This window comes from Halichoeres trimaculatus, unplaced genomic scaffold (assembly GCF_033239565.1).
Source record: "Halichoeres trimaculatus isolate MK-OKI-2021-1 unplaced genomic scaffold, fHalTri1.1 fHalTri1_scaffold_19, whole genome shotgun sequence".
Lineage (NCBI taxonomy): Eukaryota > Metazoa > Chordata > Actinopteri > Labriformes > Labridae > Halichoeres > Halichoeres trimaculatus.
The window spans coordinates 13,068,472-13,091,633 of record NW_027437197.1 but is presented as its reverse complement, the minus strand read 5'-3'; the positions used below and the strand labels follow the sequence as shown (position 1 = coordinate 13,091,633).

At 39.9% G+C, this 23,162-nt stretch overlaps 1 protein-coding gene across 1 annotated transcript in view; it reads right to left on the bottom strand.

Moving 5' to 3' along the window:
* lrp1bb (low density lipoprotein receptor-related protein 1Bb) overlaps positions 1–23,162 on the bottom strand; it is a 255,210-nt gene that overhangs the window by 70,579 nt on the left and 161,469 nt on the right. The window contains exons 28-36 of the mRNA XM_074695293.1: positions 22,667–22,911; positions 16,929–17,060; positions 16,379–16,606; positions 15,429–15,603; positions 15,077–15,171; positions 8,650–8,799; positions 4,331–4,471; positions 4,110–4,235; positions 737–868 (exon numbers count right to left, since the gene is read on the bottom strand). Of these exons, the coding sequence (XP_074551394.1) occupies positions 737–868; positions 4,110–4,235; positions 4,331–4,471; positions 8,650–8,799; positions 15,077–15,171; positions 15,429–15,603; positions 16,379–16,606; positions 16,929–17,060; positions 22,667–22,911 (1,424 nt within the window). The remainder of the gene's footprint in view (positions 1–736; positions 869–4,109; positions 4,236–4,330; positions 4,472–8,649; positions 8,800–15,076; positions 15,172–15,428; positions 15,604–16,378; positions 16,607–16,928; positions 17,061–22,666; positions 22,912–23,162) is intronic.

Genomic DNA, 23,162 nt, shown 5'->3' with positions numbered 1-23,162 from the left:
AGCTCAGTGTTAGTAGGATGCCTTTCAGTCTGATAGCCAGGGGTTTGAGCCCAGCTTCCCTTGGGCGAGACACTGAACCCCAAATTGCTCCTGCTGTTGTTCAGTGGTGTGTGAACGTGTAGAAATAGGGCCACTGATGCTACCTTGCTGTACCATCTGCCAGTAGTGTGCGAATGTAGTGTGAATGGGTGAATGTGGCTATCGGTGCAAAGTGCTTTCTGTAGTCAGAAAGACTAGAAAAGTGTTACATAAGTAGGACTCCATTTACAATTTTCAATTCCAAGAGGTGGTACACAGACCTTGAGCATTACCATTGGCACTTAAACCATAAATTTATCAAAGCTGATGTTGTTGTCTATTTCTGTTCACCTCCTCTTTCTGCATCTCCCTCTATCACTTCTCCACGACTTGCAGCAGTCTGCTTCTGCTGGACATTTCAGCTTCTTAAAGGGAAGTTTGCGCTGCTTATGGTGGATTAATATAGGATAAGATTGAGTAGTAAAATTGAATTTGGTACTACTGTATGTAAATACGAGTTGAGTGAATTAATTTTTGATTGGTCAATTGGAGCCCCAACCCCCGGATAATGTTACTGTCGAGTCCACCAGCCAGCTTCCCTTTCAATGTGAGCAAACTGTATTCACTTTTTTCAAAATCACATAACAGTGGCTGAATAATGTAGAGTCAAGAAGTTTAACCAAGAATAACACTCAGCTTGTGTTGCATAGTAACATACCTGCATGAAAATCAACTCCCACAGCAAAGAGGGTCCCCGTAATGGGCATGAGTGCTTCACTATTGTCATTTGGATCAAGTGCAATTCCCCGGATCCCCTCATGAATGGAATACATCAGAAATGAGTCAACCCCTGAAAAATAGAAAAAAGTATATAAGATAAGATAAGATAAGATAAGTCATACTTTATTAATCCCCGGAGGGAAATTCAAGTTGTTTGGGCACTCTTCCAAGCAGAGAATTGTACACTCTGATGGCTGCAGGGAGGAATGATCTTCGGAACCTCTCGGTCCTGCAGCGCACAGAGGTAAGGCGTCCCCTGCTGCTGATCCTCTGGACTATGATGTTGTGGAGTGGGTGATCAGAGTGACGGATGATGGCCTCCACTTTCTTCTGTGTATACCTTTCCACCACAGCCTCCAGTGAGTCCAAAGTGGATCCAACCACAGAGCTAGCTCTCTTCACCAGTTTTTCCAGTCGCCTCTTGTCCTTCTGCTTTAAACTATTTCCCCAGCAGACTGCACCATAAAACAAAGCACTGGCTACCACGGACTGATAAAACATCTGCAGCAGCTTTCCACAGACATCAATTGATCTGAGCTTCCTTAAGAAAAAGAGACGGCTCTGCCCCTTCTTAAAGAGTGCATCTGTATTAAGGGACCAGTCCAACTTGTTGTCCAGATGTACACCAAGATATTTGTAGGTTGGCACCACCTCCACGTCCACCCCATGGATGTTAACTGGCTGATGGCAGAGCCCAGACTTTCGGAAATCCACAATCATTTCCTTTGTTTTTGAGGTGTTCAGTAGGAGACAATTTCTATGACTCCAGTCACAGAAAGCTTTTATCAGATCCCTGTATTCAGATTCCTGTCCATTTTGGATACACGCCACAATAGCAGTGTCATCGGAGTATTTTTGGATGTGGCAGGACTCAGAGTTGTATTTGAAGTCTGCAGTATAAAGTGTGAATAGGAATGGAGCCAGAACAGTTCCTTGTGGAGCCCCCGTGCTGCTCATGACCGTCCCAGAGACGCAGTTTCCCAACCTGACAAACTGTGGCCTCTCTGTGAGATAGTCTGTGATCCAGGAGACAAAGGATGGGTTCACTCCTATGTCTTTGAGCTTATCTCTCAATATCATGGGCTGGATGGTGTTAAATGCACTTGAAAAATCAAAGAACATAATTCTTACATAGGTGCCAGGTTCTTCTAGATAGCACAGGGCACGGTGGAGCATGTATGTAACTGCATCATCCACTCCAATATGATTTCTATATGCAAACTGCAGAGGTTCTAGTGTGTCTTTGACCTCAAGTCTCAACAGACGTAAAAGCAGCCTCTCAAAGGTTTTCATAACATGTGAGGTGAGGGCAACTGGTCTGTAGTCGTTGAGTTCAGCTGGGCATTTGAGTTTTGGTACCGGCACAATACAAGATGTTTTCCACAGAGCCGGGACCTGACCCAACTGTAGACTCAGGTTGAAGATCCTCTGAAGGGGTTCACACAATTGGGCAGCACAGTCCTTAAGCAGTCTTGGACACACACCATCTGGACCAGCAGCCTTCCCTGGGCACAGTCTTCCTAACTCTAACCTCACTCCTAAAGCTGTGACAGACGGTGACGGTTGAAGAGGCACAGGTGTAAGAGGGGATGTAGCAGGAGTGGTGGAGAGACACAGATGTGTAGAAGGAGCAGCAGTAGAAGAGGAAGTGGTCGCTGTGTCAAACTTGTTGAAGAACTGGTTGAATTCATTAGCACGTTCAACATCACCCACAATTGGCTGCCTTGTCTTTGTGTTATATCCAGAGATGTTGTTGATTCCTCTCCACACCTCCCGCATGTTATTATTTTGTAGTTGTCTCTCAATTTTCTTTTTATATTTCACCTTAGCCTCCCTTAATCTCCTCTTCAGCACTTTTTGCACCAGTTTGAGCCGTTCTTTGTCGCCATCTCTAAAGGCTTCCTTTTTCTGATTGAGGATATCCTTGATGTCACTTGTGATCCAGGGTTTGTTATTGGGGAAACGGAGTACAGTCTTTGATGGTATGATATTGTCTTTACAGAAGTTGATGTATTCAGTAAAACAGTCAACCTGTTTATCAATATCTATACTATTTTCATCTGTTTCTAACAATACATTCCAGTCTGTGCACTCAAAGCAGTCTCTCAGAGCCTCACTGGCCTCAGGTGTCCATTTTCTAACTGTTACGGTAGTTGCATGCTGCCTCAATACGCAGGGTCTGTAACAAGACTGAAGTAAAACCAGATTGTGATCCGACCTGCCCAGTGGTGGTAATGCAGTGGCACTGTATGCATCTTTGACGTTGGCATATAGAAGATCAAGTGTTCTGTTCACTCTGGTTGGGCAATTAACAAACTGTTTAAATCCAGTGAGATGAGAGGAGAGGCTAACATGGTTAAAGTCTCCAGATATTATTATGAGAGCCTCAGGATGTTGAGTCTGTAGCCTGGCAACAGTTTCTTGGATAACATCACATGGAACTTCAGCAGTTGCTTTGGGTGGAATGTACACGAGGATTGTTATTATATGACTGAATTCTCTGGGAAGGTAATATGGCCTCATCCCAACTGCCAACAGTTCAATGTCCGGAGAACACATCTTCACCTTGACTGTAGTATGATCAGGATTACACCATCTCTGATTGATGTATAAAACCAGTCCTCCACCTTTTGACTTGCCACTAGCTTTGGTGTCTCTGTCCAGACGTATCAGCGTGAAGCCAGGGATATCCACACAGGAATCAGAGATGTTTTGATTCAACCAGGTCTCAGTAAAGCACATGAGGCTGCACTCACGGTATACATTTTGTGTCTTCACCAGTATCTCTAGTTCATCCTTTTTGTTGGGCAGAGAGTTGACATTCCCCATGATGACTGAAGGAAGAAAGGGCTTGTATCTCCATCTCCTGGCCTTTAACTTTGCACCAGCACGACATCCTCGGAAAGGCTTCTTTATCTCAGCAGGAATAGGGTGATGTCCTCCAGATTTGCTCCATCGTAATGCAAGAAGCTCCTCTCTTGAATAAACTCTCCTTCCAGCAGACATATCCATGAGTTGTTGTCAAAAAAGTCCAGTATTGAGCAAAAATTAGCAAAAGAAACAATTAAAGATAAAAATATAGCTAAAAAAGCAGAGTAATAACAGAGAGCTGCCAAACTTTGCTGCTACCGCTAGAAGCGCATCATTCGAAAGCGAATGAAACACTTAACATATGAAAAAAGCAATTGTAATTGTTGGCATGTTTATGTGTGCATAAATTGATCACAGCTTCTTAACATATATGCATGGACACTGTTAAACTGTTGTCTAGAACACAGTGGCATCCTCAGTGTACATTTTGGGAAACGTACCTTCACAAGACATGCGGTCACTACGCAAGTTGTAGCCGACAGTGCAGGAGCAGCTACGAGTGTTCTCAGAAGTGGGGAAGCAGAGCTGTGAGCACCCTCCATTGTTTATCTGGCATGGATTTCTTCCTGAATGTTAAGCATAACAAGCATAAGTGAAAGCAATAAAACACCAAAGAATGCATTTCTGTGCATTTTTCTTGAACATGTATGATCCCACTTACCTTTCTGACCATCCCTGTCGTACACCTTCATATGAACTACTCCAGCAGTCTTGTTTCTCAGGACCACAAGATTCCTCCCATCTCTCTTGGTGACTGTTCCCAGCTGTGCTGATTCCTCATCTGCCCACCACAGTTTGCCACCTGGAAACATCAGTGGAAGTAAGAATCAGTAAAAGGCTGGCTCTTCAATGTCACGAAGCCTGTAACTGAATCAAACATTCCCTGTGATGATCTGAGATTAAAGAGAGGGTTCCCCTGTTCCTTGCTCTGCCCACCAGTGATAAAGATGCATGACTTTTGCAGTCTGAAACCACGTCTTCTCTGATATCTGGAAAGGTTTTTACACCAGTAAAGGTGCTTCCATGAACTCCTTAAATTAAGGAGGGGGAGGAGGTAATCTTCTTTAAAAGCTGTAAAAGACCCTGATGCAGAACCTCTAACCTCAAGAAGACACAGTGAGGTACAGATTGTCCTTCACATTTGAGTCAAACGCAAACACTTTTAACTTTTGATGATGTGTTATTATTTTTGTATACACCTAACAGAGTAAGTGGCCTGCCTGGTTCTGGGTGACAGTGAACCTACAAGGCTTCAACTGTCTTCCTGATATTAGCACAAGTCTTAAGCGTTAAGTGTCCTTTGCATGTGTAGAGGGACATGGAAATTGGGCTCCTGACCCAAGCACTCACTGTCATCACAAAAACCATCCTTGAACCTCAATGTCTGCCCTCAGCAGAAATAAGCAAGGCAAAGTCCAGGCTGTCTGCCACAGGCTCTAGAAATGTGACCGGCTCTCAATTTTGAAATCCCACTGAAGAGCAAAGTTCGAAAAAGTCAGGTGGCTCCTCTCGCTTCAAAACAGACTGTCTCAAGGGCTGAAGCTGCACTAAATTTTGTTCACTTTTTAAGGGTGGATTGCCATGAAAAAGGACAATTTCACTGAGAAGACGTGCATTTCAAAAGTCAAACTAATATCCATACACAGTGCTGTTAAATAAGAGTTGTTTAAAGTTCAAGACAAAGTTACTCAGCGAGAAAAAAAATAAAAAATAAAAGGGGCAAATGTTGAAGAAGCATTTAAATGGAATTACTCTTCTGTAACAATGCAAACACATATCAAAAGGCACTGGTTGTGTTCTGTTTACACTAAGACAGCCCATCCAAGCAAAGGTGTGTAATAAGTGATAATAAGTGTTAAAGCAACACAGAAGAAAGGTAGCTAGGTCAGTTTGTTGAGATGATTTCAGTAGGAAAAACATTAAAATGCCATTTACAAATTAACCCCACCAAATCGTTTCCCATTAAGGTTTCAACCACTGGCAGTCTTATGGGTGGGATGTATTTCATTTACGTGACCCTTAAAGACACAGAAACAATCCCAACTTCCATTAACAGCTTCAGGCTCAATGTTGCCCCTAAAGGGAACGTAAAACTCATTTCTACAAATCAGACAAATTCCCACAAGAGAGAATGACAGTCTACACATGGTTTACAAAACATTTGACCCTGTAGGGCATGCTAGCCCAGATTAGCTTTGTACCCTGTGTTAATTTAATGCCGTGGGGACCGCTGGCTAGCTGTGATTGCTTGCTTGTGGCACATCATATTCAATTTCCACTCTAACCGTTGGTTAGATTCCAGGCACTAGGCTGATGGATCACCCACCTCTTCTAAATAGAAGCCCTCACCTTCCTCTCAAACCGTTGTAATAATTACAGAGCCTTAGGATGTGTGTGGATCGACCTTGTGTCACCAACAGTGCCTTCATTACATATTTCCAACACTGGCAAGAAACAATCACTAAGGCATGCTCACAAACTGAAACAGTAAAATGAAACACAACATGTTTCCTCTGGCACACTACAGAATGCTGATGAAATAAACTGTCACTTTGATCAATAACACTCGTAATTAATTTCACCGGTCAATAAGTGAAAGCATGTTTCATCCAACTTTCATGGAACAGTTTCAAATGAAATTTTCCAGCAGGCAGTTCAGTAAAGCTATCATTAAACAAAAGGAAAAAAATACCATTGTGAGATTAATGCTGTTTGATTAATTGACTGATTGAACACTGAAGATGAGGGCACAAGTTGCATAAACTCTCTTGATTAAAGCTAACCTATTTTCTTGGCGAAGCTGTTTGCATATTAAATAATCAGAAAAACCATATTGTTAGAATGGGAAAAGCAGGTTAGAATCACTCTTTCCCCAGCAAGCAAAAACATCCCTTTAAAGTATAAGGAAATAAATTTGTTATCACAACAATCAAAGCATATGCACACCAAACTTAGAAGACGGGCTGCGCTACTTAAGTACATGACCATTTACTCTCAGGCACAATGTTATTTTTTCAGACTACCCCTAAGGGACAAGTTTTGGTTGAACCTAGATGTTGGCACTTTTGGTGTCGACAAGATACCAAGGCAGCATTATGGCCTTACCACACATCATCTTTAGCTTAAAAGTCATGGGTTCTAATTCATTTGCTACTTAAACATTTTTGGCAATGTGTGAAAAAAGATGACTGTACCAGATGGAAAATTGCAATGATGCTGCGTTCCGATGCTGAATAACCATGAGTTCATTGAGGGGCTCTGCTAATATTTCTATACATCTTTGGCAGCCTTCATGTCACAGAGCTGCTGATAAGGTCTTGTACCTTGACAATTTATGAGCTGCAATATCTTATTAAATAAGTTCTCCAACTTCTTCAAAAATAATTTAAACCCTGCATGAGTCTATTAATGTAAACACAGAGATGCACTCTTCTGTTTTCCCCTATGAAAAAGTAATTCAATACAATGAGAAAAAGTTACTGTTGAAAGACTGTGAAATTGCTCTATTTAACAGAGTGCAATAATAATATAGTACAAGGCTGTTCATTCTACCATTCAAAACAATCCCCTAACATAACAAAATGTCATTAATTGTGATTGATGGAGGCTCACAAACATAATTTCACCGTTTTGCTGTACCTGCTACTGCGTAGGAACTAAGCCATTAGTCTTTGTCACCTTGAGTTCTATCTCCCATTTGTGAGGCAGTAATGAAGTCTCGTCGTTCATACAGTAGACTCCATAGTCAGAGTCTTGAAAAATGCAAGTGAACAGAAATAAAGATGGCTTTTGTTGCAGAAAGGCAACAGGGTTTTATACATGCTATGACAGTGTTCTTCAGCAAAACTGTAATTAATACTCTCAGCACATGCTGATAAAATACACGCCACACAGCAATCCAAGTCCTGCAGTGATTAATAACATGCTTCACCAATACAAAGTATCAGCCTGACAACACTCTGGATTTTATTTTTCATTGAAAAATAAAAATATCACTTCGTTTCACAAACACACACACACACACACACACACACACACACACACACACACACACACACACACACACACACACACACACACACACACACACACATGCAACCAACCATGCTCTGTTTGCTATGTTTGTTCCTTTCTCATTACCAGACTTGGCAAGGGAAATTATTCACATAGCTCACTGGGAAGCTTCCCAAATTGTCAAGATTGTTGCAGAGTGGAGTGAGACCATTTAAAATTCTGATTCAGATTAGTTGCTTAAAAAAATGAGGGAATTGGAATTTTCATTTCCATCTATTTCAAGTATTTAGGTACAGCTCAAAGCTTGTTATTAGACCATAAACTAGATTTCATTCTGTGAACTGCAGGATGTGTAATTGGATCGCATTGTGCATAATCCTGCTTCATGTGGCTCTCACATGTTCACCAGCTTTGTTTTATTCTGATAAAAGCACATCAATAAATTAAGCATCTTTTTCCCGGTTACAAGCCATAATTTGAAGTATTGTTTATCCACCCAAAACACAATTGAAAATAGGGTCAAATACCTTCCAACATGTGAAATCAGCTGATGTCTTATTTTGAATCTCATTGAATATATCTCAGTAAAACAAGTACCAAAGCCGAGCTTGGGGCTATTACTGTGTGACCTATATGTCTTTACATAATGCAAAACACAATGTCTTATTTATGTTTATGCTCAAAAACCAATGAACTCAGGGCTTAGCAAAGAATCTTTGATCAACACACAATGAATACCCACTTCATAGGAAAAGGAGTGAGAAAATAAATCATCAATCACTGCTTCACTGTGATTTAATTATCTAATGCCCCTGCTCCTTCACACAAAGTGAAGCACAAATGTTGCGAAGGCTGAATAAATAGCCTCATTCTGCAGCCACTTAGCTGGTTAAACACGTAATCCCTCCACACTCTCTGACTAATCCCCAATGGTGATCGGATGCACTTGTGACAACCTCCACTCACCCATCACGGCCAGAGCTGTTCCTTTGACTAACTCCCCCTTTAGAGTCTCCAGCACTTCCAGCCCACTGCCATCTAGATTGCACCTGTTGATAGTGCCATTGGCTGAGCTTATCCAGTACAGCTTGTTGGCAGTGAAGTCAATTGAAAGACCTAAGAGGGAGAGAAGTAAAGAGAGGACACCAGGTTACTCAAAAATTAACTATGCAGCAAAAGAGATGTTAAATGCAATAGATAAGACTAAGATATCAACCTTGACAAATTATTCTATTATTATCAAATTCTAAGCACTTGAGATGATATGATAATGAAAGAAGAAGAGGCTAAAAAGCAAGCATTTCTGTAAACATGTGAAGTCCCATCAGTCATAAATTGCTATCTAGCTCCAGACCTTGCCTACACGGACTATGCAGCTGTGGGCAGGTGCGCAAGACTATACGTTTTTTTTCTTTTATTTTTCTGAGGCTTTTATCCGTTTGTTTGATTGACAGCAGAATGGTTTATGTGTTTTCTGGCACACATTTGATAGGAGCTCCTGTTGAAATAAAACATTAACAAGAGAGGGACTGACTCCTTTTAGTTTTAGTTTCTAGCCAGCATGCCTGTTTTTCATGGCGCACAACTGTTAAAGGCATTCACTGAAAGCTCTCAGCTGTGGTTCTCCTCTGACAAACTCACTGTCTTCCAGCTGTGCCCGACCATGTGTTGGATTTATGTCTGACAGATTCACAGTCACAATGCATCATTAATTCACGCTTGTCCCCAGGTCTACCCCATAATCATAAATGAAGCCAATGAAATATGGTGCACCCAGCTATCTGCACTACTGACATGCTGGAGAAAATGAAGAACTACAGTGAGGACAATAGAGCTGTTTGTCTGACAAAGGGGAGTTTGACCTTGAGCTGTGTTACAGCAACTATTAAAGGTGACAACTGCTGGAGATATTTATGCTAAACCAAGTTGGATTTGCAAAATTAAACATAAATCAAAGATTGGTTGGGTATGTGCCTAAAAAGCATAGAAGCATTTGGAAATAGTGGTGTAGGAACTGTAAATGGTCCGTTTGATGCAGGGATAGGAAGTTAAGCTTACTAGTTAGTTATATCAAAACCTGCACTGTGAAAAGAATCCAAGTAACCAACAGTTTCAACTTGACATAAATATTTTTCTCCAGTGTATAGTACCATAGACTAAAAAAAATGGACGTTCGCTTGCTTGGTTCGAAGTGAGGTCTCCACAAAAACTGCTCCCCCCTGGTGGCTGACTGCAGTACAGGTTAAAAAATCTGGCTTTCCAGCCATTCCAGATAGGCTGTGGTCAAACTTAAAAAAATTGATACTCCTCGTAGAAATGTTTCTTGCGTCCGATTGTTGTGGTGATTTGAAGATAACATTTGGCTGTCTTGTATTCAAGTCCTCATTTTTCTGAAAAGTTTCATTGTAAGTAGTTATAAAGGGTTAAAACCTAGGCTTTACGTAACGTTTAAAAATGATTAACAGCTGCCTTTCTCGTGTATTTTTTCCGGGATTGTAATATATGTCAAGAGGCAGAGTCAAGAAGTGATTAGACTCACGAAAGAAAAAAAATATTTATTATTTTTGTCACCCAGCTCCACTCAGATTCTCCCAGAATCCCTCATCGTCTCTATTGAGCAGACTCTGGCTGCCAATGGCTGCGCCTGTGACGGCGGTACTTCGGCTTCAAAACCGTATAATGATGAATGCCGGAGCCACACTGTCCACTCTATATACAGTCTGTGGTCTGGACATGGAAAACATGTAAATTAACTGTTTTGTCATCAATATTGTAATACATGGGAAAAAGTAAAAACTTTTTGGTTGACAAAACAGAAATTATTTTATTACTTTCATTGTCTGGCCATAGCAAAGAATCATGGCAAAGAGCCATGTAAGGCTCTCCTCAGAAAGAGCAGGGCAAGGTACATTTCAGAGATTTGACTATCGGTGTAAAAGGTGTTAATTAAAATCAATTTAATGAAATGATAACATTCTACCTTACAGATGGTAAGGGTTTATTAATCCAGCAGTTAGAGCTTAATGGGGCTGTGCTGTCTATTATGAGAACTCTTTCCTTTTCTTGCAGCTAAAACAAACAAATGTTTTCAAACATATTCACATATGTGCAGGCAGGGTCTTTGTGCATGGTGTGGGAACTGAAAGGTGTATTGATGGTGTATGATTGTTCGGACAGGTTGATGCAGAAATGGAAGTTACTCAGTGTTTTGCTGTGATTTTTTGGCCTTTTCTGGCCTATGTATATATCAGTGGCGGCTGCTGGTCAGTCAAGGAGGGGAAGCTCATTTTTTTCTGGCCTACATCATAAATTTGTTTATTTATTTAAACGTAAATTCTACCCTTTGTTCCTTTTCAAGAAATGATCTGTGACCCTGTCGCACCAACCGGGTGTTTTTTCCACGGATTTTACCAGTGTTCTCTCAATGGCCAGCAGAGCTAGACTGCTTAAATGGCCTTGGCCCATTGTGTTGCAGGTGCAAGGCTTGAACAGGAGAAGCTCATCTCTACAGAAGATGCTCCGGTGGAGGGTTATACTTCAAGATTGCTGATTGGCTCATTTCACTGTCAATCAAAAAGGGATTCGGCCTCAGACAGATCATCCAGATCAACCCACTCTACGCTTCCCCGTTGAAGTCAGAAGACACTCAGCCTCTGACTGTGTTAGAGCGCTGAGACACTGCCCTTGCTGTCTTAGAGCAATCACCACTGGAATATATAGTGCAGAGATGTGTAAAAATGTTATAGCCCTTGAGGAAGAATACCTTTCACTTTTTATTTTTGCTTAGTCTCTTTCAGAACAAACAACACAAAGAGATAATAATGTGTATTGGAACTGCATTCAGCGTTTCAAAGTGCACATGCCATCCTTTGTGTATGAGCAAAAAACTTGTTTTCTCTCAGCTAAAGCCTATACTTTGATGTGAGAGGTGCCGCTGTGTCATTACAATAACTAGGCACAGATATAATGGGAAAGTTGTTGAAGGTTGTTTTCATAGATCTCTGCCCATGCTTCACTTTGATGGCCCACAGGGACGCACTAATGAGACATAAAACATACATACAGCATAATATAGTCCTAACTTGATCTAAATGAACGTGTCCTGAAATAACTTCTGATATGATTTAGCATGAGAGGGACACAGTGGCTTCAATAAGTCCATACATTTTTATGTTAAAGGTTGCTTGTCTGTGGTGACACAACTCTTCAGCAACTTGCCACCATTTCTAAGTCTCCTTTGGGCCTCAGCTGATGAAACATCATGCTTTCTTTGATTAATTTTCGAGCTGCAGCGTTTGCGTGCAATACTTTAGTCTTAGCCAAGAAAGCATATGGCACCTTCCTCCAAAACCAACTTGCTCATCAACATCTCTCATAATGAGCTTGGCAATGTGGCCCGCTTGGGTTAAGAGAAAAGGATGCAGGAGTTCTTTTTGAAGTTAATACTAGCTTATACTTCCTCCAACTGTCAACAATCCATGTTCTCTGACTGGATTTAGTCCAAGACACCATTGCATTGCCGGCCAGTTTTCTTTGAAACTGTTTAATTGCCATTCTGCTGCATCTTCCCATTAACACTCCTTAGCTCATCTGTTAACTGCTTTCTTTTGCTGCCCAGTTACTGAGGCTTGTCTGAACCTGAGCAAACATGATAACGCTTCCTCCAAACCACTCCACCAAGAGATAATCAACAATCCAATTTGGGACCCAACTCATTCATTTTTTAAGTATTGACTTTGACTTGGTTACTTAAAAAAGAGTTTTATATTCTACCTAAACACAACTGTCAATTACCACCAGCTGTTTACAGGATGGCCAGAGACTAACACTTGCCAACCATTCTCTCATCCTTTTAAGTAACTTAATTGTTGCCAAATCCTTGTTTTTAACTGCAGTTTTTCCACACAAGGCATATGATTTTGGCCTTCAGCCATCTTGATAAAAAAATTATCAGTGAAATGAACTTGGCAAATATTTGCTTATTTTTTCCTGGATACTGACAGAGGCAATGAACTCGAGATTGTTTTTTGAAACTTCCCTGATTGTTTGTAAGTAAAGTAAAGTTTGTTGTTTTGTCAAACAGGTCAAGGTCCTTGGTTTCCTTTGTATGGACAGCCATTCAAAATATTCTTTTGACACTCATGCAATCTAACATAAAGTGTGTATGTCACAGCGTGGAAGCAGAGTGTTATCTATGACAAGGTTATTGCTGCCTCTTCATCCAGTCGTTCATCCACTTTAAGCCTGCCCGCCACATCATTTATGGTGTTTCTGTTTACATTACTTTTGTTCTGCCATACCAGGCCTTCTGCACAGTGAGAGCTGTTGCCATTGCAAAACGCTGCTGTTGACTAAAGATCCTCATCCCATACTCCATACAACCTGTCTGAGTCATCACAACAGAAATATCAAGTATTACAGATGTTCTTTCACAATACAACAATGAAACATTGGCAGAATATCTGCAGACAACATCTCTCAGCTCCCTCTTGGAATAAGCAGGGTCCTGAATAGAGCGCTCAACATAAAGTACTTGAGTCAGAAAAAAGTGACCTTTACTTATTTCGAGGACTCCATTTTGACATGGTTCTGATGTGTAAGACCTGTTTTCTTGTATATTTCCATGTTGCACATCACATTTCTAGACAGCAGTAGTCAATTCTTCATTTCATGTGTAGTACTTCCTCTCACTCGCGGCAAAGGCTGTCAAACAAGCACCCCTTAAAATATTTTTGGGCTGCATGTAAATTGCCTTTGTGACCCGCTAACAAATATCTGTATTTTTCTGCAAATCAAACCACGAACAAAGGCAGCCAGTTAACCACACTGATTGTCCTTTGAAGTTTGTTTGTCATCTGGTCATTTAAGTTTTTTCATGTTTGTAGAATCGCTTCAGTTAAATCATTACCAAAGACTTTCAGTGGTCTTTTTGATATATGGCATAGTCTACTGTCTGTGTTCAGGGAATATTAATATAGAAAATGGTCTTAATGTCATTATCTTTGTGGCTAACTATCATTTTCAAAACACGGTAAGATCTAAAACTTGTCGAGCATGTGGCCAGACTTTTTTTGTCTTTTGGTTTCTGATATGATCTCTCACTTAAACCATTGGCTCTCCCAGCTGTGAAGCTCATCAGCCTCACTCTCCTGGCTACCTCTAATATATTCGCCAGTTGGAGCTGCCTTTTCAGGAGGAAGGGATTCCAGATTAGTTTGTTGTCTAGTTTTTTGGCTTGATGGAAATCTCCATCCCAGACAATCTGCACTAAATCATGTCTGTGCTGCCACTACACTGACTGATGATTGGAATCATTATGTTGAAGTTTTCTTATTTTTAGTTCTTTGGACTTAAAAATAACTCTTAGTTATTTTATTGTCCTCTGCAATGTCTGTTGGTGTTTGGCGTACAGAGTTAAACAGTTCAGCAGGAAGCAATGTTTCAGTCAAATGAACATAAGCGAGACTGCATTATTAAAGCTGTTGGTATAATCAAAAACTAAGATTATAAATTTAAAATTATCCAACTACTTAATATACTCATTCTCGATTCTTTTTTGCGCATACAAAGATGTAATCCAAAAAAGGACACAGTATGACATGAAAACTGATTTACCCAGCATACCTGTTGATCTAAGTACAACAACAATAGCATGAGGTCAAGCTAGTAATTTGGCAATATAAACAAATATAACAAACCAATGAAAACAAGCAATATCAGACCAACCATCAATAAATAATTCCTCAGTGTGTAAAAAAAAAAAAAAACAAGACTATGGTATGGCATTCATGTCGCATCAATTATCGTTTGTTTTCCTGTTGTGTCCATCCAAAGAAAAAATATTTTAATGCACCCTCATCCCATGGAGTGTCAAAGTTAGGTCTTTTACCTAAATCTCAGTTTGTGAAAAGCCTCCAACTGAGAGCAGTGATTGTACCTTGATTCTTGCTGTCAAGACAAAAAAGCTTCTAATCCAAGAAAAACTAAGACAAACCTAAGCCATTACCTTTTTGTGTATGCCCTTGCATGAAGTTATTATGTGATATTAAAGGTTCAGTGGGTAATTTAATTTGGAAAGACATGATCATTAAAACGAGATGGTAGTAACACTTGTCATATGTGGACTCAGGAAAAATGTAATTGAACCAAATTACCATGAAACGAATCTATGAGAAGAGCACCGTCAAATAGTCAAATAACCACACTAATCAACTATTCAAAGATAACGGGAGAAAGTGAGTTCTACTGAAACTCATTAACACCCTAATCTTGTTTACTTCAATTTAAAATCAGATTATAGCCTGGGTGTAAACATAATTAGCTTATGTAAACATGGAAAGGTGCAGCTGAAATCAAGGTCTATAACACTGTTATCTGAAGTGTTCGCACTGACCTACAGGATCCCTCTGGTTTTGGTGGAGGACCTTGCTGTTACTTCCATCCATGTTGGCCATATTAATGGTGTTGCCATCTGTCCAATATATTTTTCTGCAAGTACAAGTGTGAAGTGAATAGTTAGCATTTCAATTAGGCACAGAATTCACAGTCAATGAATGTTATGTTGTTAACTGAAACTGAATGTAAGCCAATAGATTTTTTTTCACCCACCTGACAACATTTTAACCTTGAACATGAACATTTGAAGCCAGTGAATTATGTTCTGTTTTCATCAAGGTCTGTAATAAGGCTTCTAAATACTCGACACTGAAGGGGATGTACTGCACAGACTGTTCTAATCTACTTACCCTTTGGCTGGGTGCACTACAAGGCACCTTGGCTTATCAATGCCATGGATGATAGAGGTCTTCAGGGACCCATCAAAGCGAGCCACATTGATCTGTGACTCGTCATTTTCGGAGCTGAGCCAATATAAGTTCCTGGAAAGCCAGTCTAAAGCCAGACCACGGCAGTTCACTATGTCTGTCAAGCATTGAAAAACAAAGTTAAGGCAGCAGTTTTTTACAGTTGTTATAAAAATATACCACAGCATTTAAAAAAGGCACAATAGTCCTTGACAAAGGATGCTTCAGGGTATACTGTCAACTAAACTTTATTTGTTGTAGTGCATGATGGAAAATTTAATGATTTAACCATTAAATTTTTTTAATAATTGTAAGTAGATCTCTATAAAAAGAATTAACCAATGACCTTTGAATTAAAAGCCTTTGAAATTAAATGGTATTTAAGTATCTGTGACCTGGTGCAATGATTCCCACCATGGTAGGTGGCACCAAATGCCTGCCAGAACCATGTTATTTACAATGGTACATTTCATTAAAAATATGAATTTATAAACAAAAACAGAGGTTAGATTCATATCAAAGAGAAATGTTTACTTTTTTTTCGCATTTTTTGTTGCCACAAGACCCCAAATGACTGAGCCAGGATAATGATTGTATCAGTGGTGGTAGCTAAATTAGGAAACACAGCAACATGTGCACATAGCCTAATTTACTACCAACCAGCTACATTAAGTATCTTTTTTGGACATTTTTCTGTTTTCCAAATAGCCATTTTAGTTGATTCCCACCATAGGGGTCACAGGTCTCCAGCACCACTTTCCCTGGGTTGCAGGCTGGAAGTATGGGACCCCTTTGTCCGGTGCATCAGTAGCTGGTATTCACAGATACTGCAGTATACACTCATACAAATCTATGATAGGTTTTTATTATATGCTTGTTTGGAATCCACCCACCTGCAGAAATGATAGTCTCAAGTTGGGTGCCATTAATAAATGCCCGTTTGATGGTCTGCGTTTTGATGTCCGACCAGTAGATCCTCTCCTCCTGGGCATCATAGTCCACAACTGTTACATCATCAATGTCTGGAACTGTTAAAGCCGTCATGACATTCATGTAAGGGTCATCAATGTCCACTCCACGGATTTCAGACCGCCGCACATACAGAAGGAACCGTTTCAAAGCTGGGAAGATAGAACAGAATAGATTATAAGAGATGTTTTTTATAGAGGACATTTCATTATGGGTAAGCTCAATGTGCTTTGCATTGAGGATTAAAAGAAAAATGAAAAAAGAAAAAAAAAGTACTGTGATACAAAAATCAGATGACTAATTTGATGTTTGGTTTAGAAAAGTTGGACTGTTTTTGTCAAAGCTTGGACAAATTTGAGACCGACAATCTAATAGAGCTGTCTCCAGCAGCTCAGAAATGTATTTTTGAAGCACAACACCATGTGTTCTCATAAATGGAGAAACAAATAAAGAATCAGGAAGGAGATTTCTCACCAATGCAGGATTGTTTGTTGGCTGAGAGCTTCATAAGGTGTGGACAGGTGCAGGATGCAGTTCTGTTGTAATTGATGAGACACAGATGGGAACAGGGACCACGTCCACCATTGTCTTTGCATGGATTAGAGGCTGATATAAAGAGAGCAAAACCGGAGAGAAGACAAGGGAACATGTCAGGACACTGTGTTTAAAGAGACAGATGAACACTTGGAGTGAATATGATAATAAGCTTTGGTAGTTTGCAGAATACAGGCTGGTCTGATTGCACGAGCAAAGAAAGATACAAACTTTAAATTGTCAAAGATTCATTGCTAAAGAAAGTATAATTACAATATTGATCCAGCTGTAATAAAGAAAAGAATCTAGTCCTGAAAAAGAGCTTCAGAACCCCCAAATTAGATTCTAACAAAGGCATATGATAAGTAACGATAATGGCAGAAAAACATGTGCCAGGTTATGGATTCTCTTTTAAGACACAGGGAAAATACAGGCCGTCAAACAGCCATGCTGACTTCAATATCTCCGCATCTTGTGCTTGTGCTATTTCAGCCTGTTTGTATCAGGTCAAAAGAGTTTAAAAGACAATAAGAGCTATGAATGATTTATCACCTGAAGTGTTTCTTAGGATGGTCCAGTTATCAGGTCATCAGAAGTTATATCACATAAAATTTTCCCACTTTCCAGGTTGTAGGAATTACATTATCTTTGTTACCCTCTCAGGTTGGAAAGCAAATTATCTTCAGTAGCTGAAATGTTTAACATTTTTACTTCACAAGCACAGTAAGCTTTACTTTAAAAGCTTTATAGAACAGGAGTTTCAAGATGGAATACACTTGGAAGTGTCAGCTTTCTTAAATTTCTAACTCCACTCTGTTCAGCATTAATCACCTCTGCCAAACTAAACAACACCACCCACAGTTCAATAAACATCCTGTCATCCTGTGATTACATTTCATGCATCACACATATCCACTTTGGCCATCGATTTACTCTGGATGATTCATGTCAAACAAGCTCATTCCATGTTCATTTACCAGACTTTTTCAGTCACACAATCAGGAGCTGCATTGTATCACAAATGTGGCTTATTTAAGACAAAAAGTGTGTATGTGTGTGTGAGGGGGTGGGGGTTGGGGCTGTATGGTAAACAAAAATAAAATATCTGACAGGATGAAGGATAAAAGAAACTGAAGACAGCACCCATCATACTCAGGCATGCTACCAGGGAGACACCTGCAACAGCCCCGCATTCACCTGGATCATGCTCTTGAGGAATGACAGACAGCAACAACAACGCTGGGGTATTTGTTTCCTCTGTGCTGTCAAATGAGTTTGCAACAAATACATTAAAAAAGAGTGCACTGTTTTGCAAAAGCAGAAGAAAGTCTGGCACTCTGAGAGACACAGAAAAAAGTCACAGTCAGGAGAGGTCCAGTTTAGTAGTCTTCCAATATGGTATGCAAAAGCTTCTTTCTACTAAGATACACACGCTTGTTGTGCTCATCTATTAGAAAGCCAGTTACTTATTTACCATGATAATACTGTTTACATTATTATCCTACAATTACAGTCAGGTTGTTCTGAGAATAACCTGACTATGCTCCTGATGACATAAATACTGTATTGTTTATTTAAAGCTCTGCACGCACAAAGAATGACGACTGAAAAATGACTAATCTAAACTTAACTCAATAACAGCTGTGATTCTAGCTAGTAGGAGTAAGTTTATAGAAATACTAATGTTAGAAACAAAGACTTAACATTCAGTCTTTTGCACTCCTTTATACATCAACTGGCCTGAATAGCTAAGAAGAGTACAAATTATGACTAAATTAAACAGGCATGAGTGTGTGTTCTAAACCTCCATCGATATCCAAATTAGTTTGTCAACCCCCAGGTCAAAAACCTGCTAACAGTAATAATGTTTGTTTGTATTTTTGACAAAAACAACAATAATCTGTTAGATACTGCCAAAGCCCCCTCTACTCAATTAACATTTGTCTATAATTCCAGAGTTGGAAAATACTTTCTGTACAAAGAGATATGTTTTATCCTTTTCTAATTATAAAATCTAATCAGTTTTTTTTCCCTTAATTTTTATGTATGGAGCACTCTTACCAAAACTGATCTGTGTGTAACCATGTTCGTTAAACATTTGTATTTGGATAGTCGGCATCTACAATTTATCAGGGGTCATTTGCTGATTCTCACATTCACAGATGTTCTCGTTTGGTCTTTTGTAAGCCATATCAAATAATTGTTAAAAAGAAAATTCGGTCACATCAACTCAAAAACATCAGAAAAAAATAAAATTACAATTTCACAGAAGCCTTTAAGACACATATCAAAGAGCATACAGCCATAACACAAAGACCAGATGTCAGACTTATAATGTACGTTTATAAACTGTAGTGCAGCTGTGTGACATGTTGTGTCAAAGCATTTTGATTGGTCAGAAAGACTAGGGAAGTGTTGTACTAGTATAAACTGTTTACCATTTACAAGCTGAGTTTTGATTTATGATTTTGACATGAATAGATTGAGGCCATATTTGATGTGTTTAGGCAGATAATCTCAGAGGGGAGCACTGGAGAGAAGACCAGCCCCAGGATCAGCGCTTGTTCCTGATTGATTAAGACAGGAGGTTTAAACCAAAGCATCTGGGGCTGCTATGAGGAGTGTTGTGTTCAAGCCTGGAAGGAGCAGGGCTGATCCAGGGCCTTTTCGAGTGTGGGGTAGGACATTCATTCAACCTTTTTCACATCTAAAATAAAGTGAATACATACACAACGTGGGAGAGTGCAGTGTGAGCCATTCATAATAGATGCAGAGAACAACTGATTGCCTGAGACAAGTAGCAGTTATTCGATGACACAAGGCAGTTTTTGATGGTTTGATTGACATGACATACAAAGAAGGGGATTTGTAGAAAAAAGACTCAGAAGTTGAGGGTGTGTGGGAAGGGAGACAGCAGAGTTCTCCAATTGTAAATGGATTTGGTTTTGATGATAATGTCAGATTTTTTCAGTTGTTTTAGCTTCGGGGGCAACAGAGGGTACAGAATGTAGAAAGCAACCTTGGTTGGAGGAGGAGAGACAGCTGATGTGGTAGACAGATGAAACTCAAAGGTAAAGTGGGTCATTCTCTGATAAGATATTCAGAAGCAAACTCATGGCTCCTTATGTCAGCATGTCAGAGTATTCTTAGTGTATGACACGGAGCTCCATAGTCAGACAGTGTTATTTAATGATGTCTCCTTGCTTCTCATTTGGTGTATGAACGAGTAGATGCTGACATAGTGTAAAACACTTGAAGTTGATAGCAGACAGATGTTGAATCAATGCAGGATATTGTTTACTTTCTTTGATGAAATGACAGATGGAGACGGGGAATAAGGTGGAAAGATCTCAATATGAAAATAGTCTGGTTTTAAAGGATAAAAGGAAAAATGCACTTTTTCACTTTTGATGGGAATGTCTTTAAATCCTTAGATGTATATAAAGTCTTTAGATGCTTAGATCTGAAGATGGCTTTTAAATGTTAGGATCTAAAGATGCTGTCACTTGGTTAGAGAAGTTTGTTTACAGTTTTTAAGAAGAGCATCCTTGTAAATGTGCAGACACCTGGAGGTTCATGATATTAAGCAGATGAGCAAGTGATGAAAACTGCAGGTCCCACTGTGTTTGCTTGGGGTTGGTGCACCAGAAACCACATAAAAAAACTGCTCAAAAAGCATCTTCAAAGCAAAAATAATATTTACAGACAGGGCTAAAAAACGATTTTGGTCTGATAAGCTAATTCACCTACCCTCCCACTGCAGGGGGAGAGTTGACAGTCAGGGGGCACACTATAGCTGTAAGCAGGAAGGCTATTAGCCCACCCTAACTTTTTGTCCTGAGTTGAGTCAGCGTTTCCAATCACATCCACCAACAGTAAGCCTTGAAACTCTGCTACGATGAGGTAACTGACAAAGTTTCAAATTGCTCCTTGATTGACATCAGTGAACATTTGCTGTTTCTTTACTACACTCAACTTGAACAGCTCTGTGTCAAAGCTTCAACACAGTTGCTCAGTTGATAGGTTAGTTAGCACATTTAGCACAGTGTTTCACAGTTATGAGCAACTCTGAGTCATTACGTGAAGAGAGAGGGAGAATGTCAAGCATCTGTCACTACAGGCACAGCTGTGAAGTGCGATACACACTTATGTGTGTTTACTCCACTTATGTCTGAAGTTTTAGAATAAACATAGCCATAGCCCACAAAGAAAGACTGTTTTGCTTCATCAAGAAAAGCAAGAAACATTCTATATGTTGCCACTACCTTCTGCTTCCTTCTCTTATAGATTAGCAAGGTTGCACTGACAATGTGGCTAAAAGACTGAAATCTTGCTTTATCTATTTTAACACTTGGTACGACACTGATACTTATTACTTGTTGAAATAAATTTCTAACTCGGCTGTTCAAAGGATATTGAGATCGAGAACTCCCCCAATCAGAGGCACAGCTCAGGTCATGTGACTGATGATTGCCCTATAGCTGTGCAAAGCCCTTGCCGCTTCCAATATGGCTGCGATTCCTGATATGCTTTCTTTTCCATTTCAGAAACAGACGGGTGATGTTGGGGAGACAACATCTACGTTTTATACAGTCTACGGTGTGGACGCACACAAGCGCTCAAGATAGCAAGTGTAAATGTACAGGTAAGCAATTTGGGACGCATCCAAATAAACCTAAGGTAGCTGCAAAGAATAACTCTGCACTGCATTTGGTAGTAAAAAGGAAACCAACCCAAACCTAACTTCTGACCCAGAGGACACGGACAAAGCAAGAAGAAGGGCTTTCCAGGGAGGAAAGCTTCTCATGGCATCCTAATGTAGTCACCAACACTAGCTGCATGTTAGTGCTTCCCTACTCCATCTATCCCTTCCTTTATCTTTCCCTGCTACAGATGTTCAGAGTTGCATGGAGTATTATGATTCGAGGCCCTCATTCTAGCTGAGGGAGAGAAAAAGCAGCTTCCTCCTTTAAGCTTTCAAAAAAAGATCAAGCACGCTTCCTAAAATACTTGCAAAGCAGTCCCTTTTGCATGCACTTATCTATAGCGAGCAGTCATGGGAATGCATAGACAGAAGGGAAACAAGAAAATTAACTTTTGACACACTGGAAGTGGAATGACAGATGAGATGCCAACCCAATTATGACCCTGATAATGTCCATTTAAGTTTGATGCCGTAAGACAAAGAAGGGAGGTCAGGATAAATATAACATTTGGCAATGTTTAAAAAGGAACCGTGGAGAAAATTGATCCAGCTATTTTTGAAGGTTCTACTCTACTCATTATTCCAAAATTTATACAAAAAATACAATTAAGTGAAAACATGATTTATGCCATCAACAAGCTTGGCAATACATCCTGCTAGCTGATCTGCATATAAAATAAAAACTGGCTTACGTACGTGGGCTTTCTGTCAGACAGCACATCAGCAATGCACTGTCTGTGGTCATAATCTTGGCTTGCACAAATGTTTATAAAATATATTTTCTTTCAAACAACAACAGACATATTCCAAAGAATTAACTGAAAACAATTTGCTGGCATTAAAAAGGAGGCTAAAATAGCTATAAAAATGTTTCTTGTCAGGTATTGGACATTAAATGTTATCAGACTTCATTCGAGCTAACTTGGTAACGTGTATTTTTGTGTTTCTACAAGAGCAAGGGGATTTTTCTCACCTTGAGGCTGCCTGCTGGGGTGGAAGATCTGCAAGTCAAAAGGCTGAGCACTTGTCTTCTGGATTACTGTGACATTACGCCCAGTCCACTTATTTGCTCTTGCCAAGGTGTTAGTTCTCCAGTCCGTCCAGTAGACATTGCCTCCAAAGAGAGACACAGCAAAGGGATGGGACAGGTACTCATGGCCCCTGAGAATCTCAATAACTCCGCTTCCATCATAGAGTGCAGAGAAAATGGCATCAGAGCTGTTCAAAAGGACCAACACAAAGAAGCATATCAAAGTTTAACTGCTCTCCAGAAGCATCAAAAGGTAGCAGTAGAAGTAGGCAGATCAAAGTGCACCCACCAGACCACTGATGGAACTAGTCAATTGTTCAAGACTCACTTAAAACCAAATGTGGCCATCGTACCAAGCTCTTTAAATAATGCATGTCCTCCATTATTTAATGCTCACAGTGAAAATGGAGAGTGAAGGTGAGTTTTCAACTCAGGAGTG